The sequence below is a fragment of the Mandrillus leucophaeus genome, unplaced genomic scaffold, assembly GCF_000951045.1.
Source record: "Mandrillus leucophaeus isolate KB7577 unplaced genomic scaffold, Mleu.le_1.0 Scaffold350, whole genome shotgun sequence".
NCBI lineage: Eukaryota > Metazoa > Chordata > Mammalia > Primates > Cercopithecidae > Mandrillus > Mandrillus leucophaeus.
This window is the reverse complement of record NW_012103699.1, coordinates 1,472,813-1,476,782: the sequence shown is the minus strand read 5'-3', so window position 1 is coordinate 1,476,782 and position 3,970 is coordinate 1,472,813. Positions and strand designations below refer to the sequence as shown.

The 3,970-nt window shown below is 47.2% G+C and overlaps 1 protein-coding gene across 2 annotated transcripts in view; it reads left to right on the top strand.

Moving 5' to 3' along the window:
- The window catches only part of SLC35F3 (solute carrier family 35, member F3), a 429,539-nt gene extending 427,555 nt beyond the window's left edge, over positions 1–1,984 (top strand). The window contains exon 8 of one of the 2 annotated variants that reach the window (XM_011989371.1): positions 502–1,984. In XM_011989371.1, the coding sequence (XP_011844761.1) occupies positions 502–737 (236 nt within the window). In that variant the 3' untranslated portion in view covers positions 738–1,984. The remainder of the gene's footprint in view (positions 1–501) is intronic. The other variant, XM_011989372.1, reaches the window with a different exon arrangement.
- Positions 1,985–3,970: the final 1,986 nt, after the last annotated feature.

Here is a 3,970-nt window from a genome sequence, read left to right as displayed (position 1 = left end):
TCTTCACATTGAGTAGGCTGAGGAGGAGAAGGAAGAGGAGGGGCTGGTCTTTCTGTCTTGGTGTGGCAGAGGTGGAAGAAAATCTACATATAAGTGGATCTGTACAGTTCAAACCCATGTTGTTCAAGGGTCAAATATGTGTGTGTGTGTGTGTGTAATATCTCTCTCTCTCTCTCTCTCTCTCTCTCTCTCTCATCTCCTCAATTGCCCTTCATTCACTTTTTTAAATCACATATATCAATGTTTGAACTACCAAGTCAGTTTTGGGAGGTGACATACAAATGCAAGGCCTCATACCAGAGAGGTTTTATAAAGTTAAGGGTGATTTACGAGAGGTAACCCCAGCCCACCTGGAACAAAATCATACTGAGGAGAATCCTATGGTCCAGGCAAGACCACAACACTGCCAGGCAGAGGAGGATGCCCCCAGGCCCTGCCCGCTCTCCAGGGACATGCCCCCAGCCCTGCAGCTGGGTAACCTCCATGCTCTGTCTCCCACAGTGATTGATCACTACACCAGTCAGATTGTCTTCAATGGGGTCCGCGTCATCGCCATCATCATCATCGGCCTGGGTTTTCTCCTCCTGCTCCTGCCAGAGGAGTGGGATGTGTGGTTGATCAAGCTGCTCACCCGCCTCAAAGTGAGGAAGAAGGAGGAGCCTGCAGAGGGCGCTGCCGACCTGAGCTCAGGACCTCAGAGCAAGAACAGAAGAGCCCGCCCTTCCTTCGCCCGCTAACACCACTCCTCTAGAACTCGGTGGTAATGACTGGGAGGTCTATTCCTGCCGGGAGGAACCTCAGTTGGGTAAGGTGTACATACCTGTACAGTTTTGGTCATCTGCGGTAAGTTCTATGGTATTTATTGGCATGTCCAATTTGCTTGCACTTTTCCACATCAGACCTTCCACTAAAGGGTACCAATTCAATACAAAAGAGAAAAGAAGAACCTCTCAGTGCTTTTCCAACGAATGTAAAGTGGGTTTAAAAGATCCCTGCATAGATAGTTTTGGATGGCTGACGTTCTTGACAAGTCAGGGCAAGTGTTTAGAATCTTAGCAACTGAACATGACATTGTACACTGTGATTATTTTTCAGCTATGGTAGGTCATATTTTGTTTTATACCAGAGCTGTACTCTTAATTTTAAGGAGTTTCAATGAACCAAAAGATAACTGTCAATTTATTTGGATGGATGGATGGAGGGATGGAAGAAGGGAGGGAAGGATGTCTGGGATGTGAAGAGGCAAGGCAGAAATGGATGATGAACATCAAAAACTATCAGAGGACAGGTCTGTGCCAGGTACCAGGAAGGACAAGATAAGTCCAAGCCCCGGCTGGCCTGCTCTCATGTGTCTGTGTAAGATCGTGCAAGAGAAATCACAGTGCCTTCTACAGAATTTTCGTCTTTACCTATGTGAAGCGAGGTGACGTGATACGTCACTGGCGCCGTCTTATAATTTAGATGTAAAAATCTTTAGAAACAAATAAAACTCTCTATTTATGTGTATGTCTGTGTACAAAAATGACAGAGCTGATGGCCAGTGTATACGGAGTGTGGCCCAGGGTGTACAATACCCATATAAGGTACCTTGTGCAGGAGGGGAATTGCTGGCTGCTTTTACTTCCTGACCAAGACTGAAAAATTATTTACTGAAATCTGTAAACCTTTTTATGAAACTTTTAAGCACCAGGCTGTTTACTTACACAATTTAGGTCTGCCAGAAAATTCTATCTGTGATAGATCTGTAAAGAGGGTCAGGGGTTAGAGTTTACTATTTTTGAAGTTTACATTGTTACATATGAAATGGAAACATTATTTTGAAATGTTGTCATAACCCAATGGTGCATTCTGTAACCATGGAGTCTTTTGTTTCCTGGGGGAAAGGGGCATTCATGACCTGAAGTTTTTAGCAAATTATTATTCTCAGTTTCCATTACCTGTTTGGCCAAACAGATTAATAAAATATTTGAAAAAGAAGCATTCAGTGCTGTCTTGGTGGCCATTCTTTCCCACTGCACCAGTCCCGAAGCAGTCCTCCCCACGTTCTGGCTTTTTCTCAACTGCACCTGCCCCTAAGAACCTTCAAGGTGGGTAAGCCAGCCCATCTGCCTCAAGGGAAGGAGACTGTAATGTCGATAGAATTGACTTTTGCAAAAGTGAAATGCAGAAGCATCCCCAAAGCCTCACAGAAGCTCTAAGTCCTGGGGCAGCCTCTCCCTCCCCTCCTTCTCCCTGTTCCTCTCCCTCTCCCTCAAGGTACCTGCCCTCTGCTCAGCCCTGCCTGTGGCTTCCTTCTCACTTTTTCTTCTGAACGGGATCCGCAGCTCAGTTTACACTGGTCTCTAAGTGCCGCCCAGAGTGGCAGCCCCAGTCCAGTCTTCCAGCTCAGCCCCCACAGCCGCCTGCCTGCCTCGGGCATCCTAACCTAATGCTGGCTTTTTGGATAATTTGATTGATCCACTTCAGTAACATTATGCAGCTGTTCCAAGCAGCTGCTGTGCCGGGGGCTATGAGAGCCAGTGGGTCTCATTCTAGGGCTACAGAGGGCCAACTCTAGGAAGGGGTGTGAGCCAAGGGGAAGTGAGAGCCCTTTTCGTACACCTCATCCCATCACCCACACCTAGAGCATCTATACTCCATGCACCGCACGGACCACTTGACACATGGACTCTAAACCTGGAGAATCTTGTTATCCAGAGCAGAGAGCTCCCCTACCCAGTGTGTCCAAGCATGTCTGGGAGTGGGCAGCTGGGGCAGCAGGATGCTGGGCTAGTCACCTCCACCACCCTGTTGAGGCTCCAAATCCCAGGGAGACAAACAGATATTTCCTTTGTAAGCCTGAACATGAAAAAGTGGGAAAGCCCTGCCTTAAGGTAGGTTTGTCTTATTCTCCCGTTGGGCAAAAATGATCATGAAAACCCAAAGGAGTTGAGACCATGGACTCAAAGGGCTACGTGCACACCCACATTCGCGGCAACACTCTTCACAACCACCAAAGGTGGAAGCGACCCACGTGCCCACTGACAGATGAATGGATAAAGAAAATGTGGCACAGCCATACAGTGGAATACTATTCCACCTTAAAACGAAAGAAAATCTGAGCCAGGTGTAGTGGCTCACACCCGTAATCCCAGCACTTTGGGAGGTGGAGGCAGGAGGGTCCCTTGAAGCCAAGAGTTCAAGACCAGCATGGGCAGCATAGTGAGGCCCTCTCTTTACAAAAATAAAAACTCAAAAATTAGCTGGGCATGGTGGTGCGTGCCTGTACCCCTGGTTATTCGAGAGACTGAGGCAAGACGATCCTTTGAGCCCAAGCGTTCGAGGCTGCAATGAGCTTTGATCACACGACTGCACTCCAGCCTGGGCAACAAAGCAAGACCCTCTCTCAAAAAAGAAGGAGGAGGAGGAGGAGGAGGGAGAGGAGGAAGAGGAGGAGGAGGAGCAGGAGGAGGAGGAGGAGGAAATTCTGACACATGCTACAATATGTTGAACCTTGAAGACATTATGCTGTGTGAAATAAGCCAGTTACGAAAGGACAAATACTGTCTGATTCCACTTATATGAGACTCCTGGAGTAGTCAAACTCATAGAGACGGAAGCAGAATGCTGGTTGCCAGTGGCTGGGGAGAGGGTAAATGGAGAGTTATTGTTTAGTGGGCGTATAGTTTCAGTTTGCAAAGATGAAAAAAACCTGGTAGCGATTGTTGAACAATGTGAACGTACTTAATGCCACAGAACTGTACGCTTAAAAAGTTTAAACGGTAAATTTGATGGCACATGCATTTCATCGAAATGTTTCAAGGGACTATGAAGGGTAACTTGTATGAAATAAAATGGTTAGAACTCTTGTGGTCCTTTGGATACATTCTAAACCTGAGTTGGGGTGTGGGGAGGGGTGGGTTCAGAGATTTCTTTCCAGAAAGAAAAGAGCCACAACCACAACACCTGCACTCCCCACCGCGCCGGAACG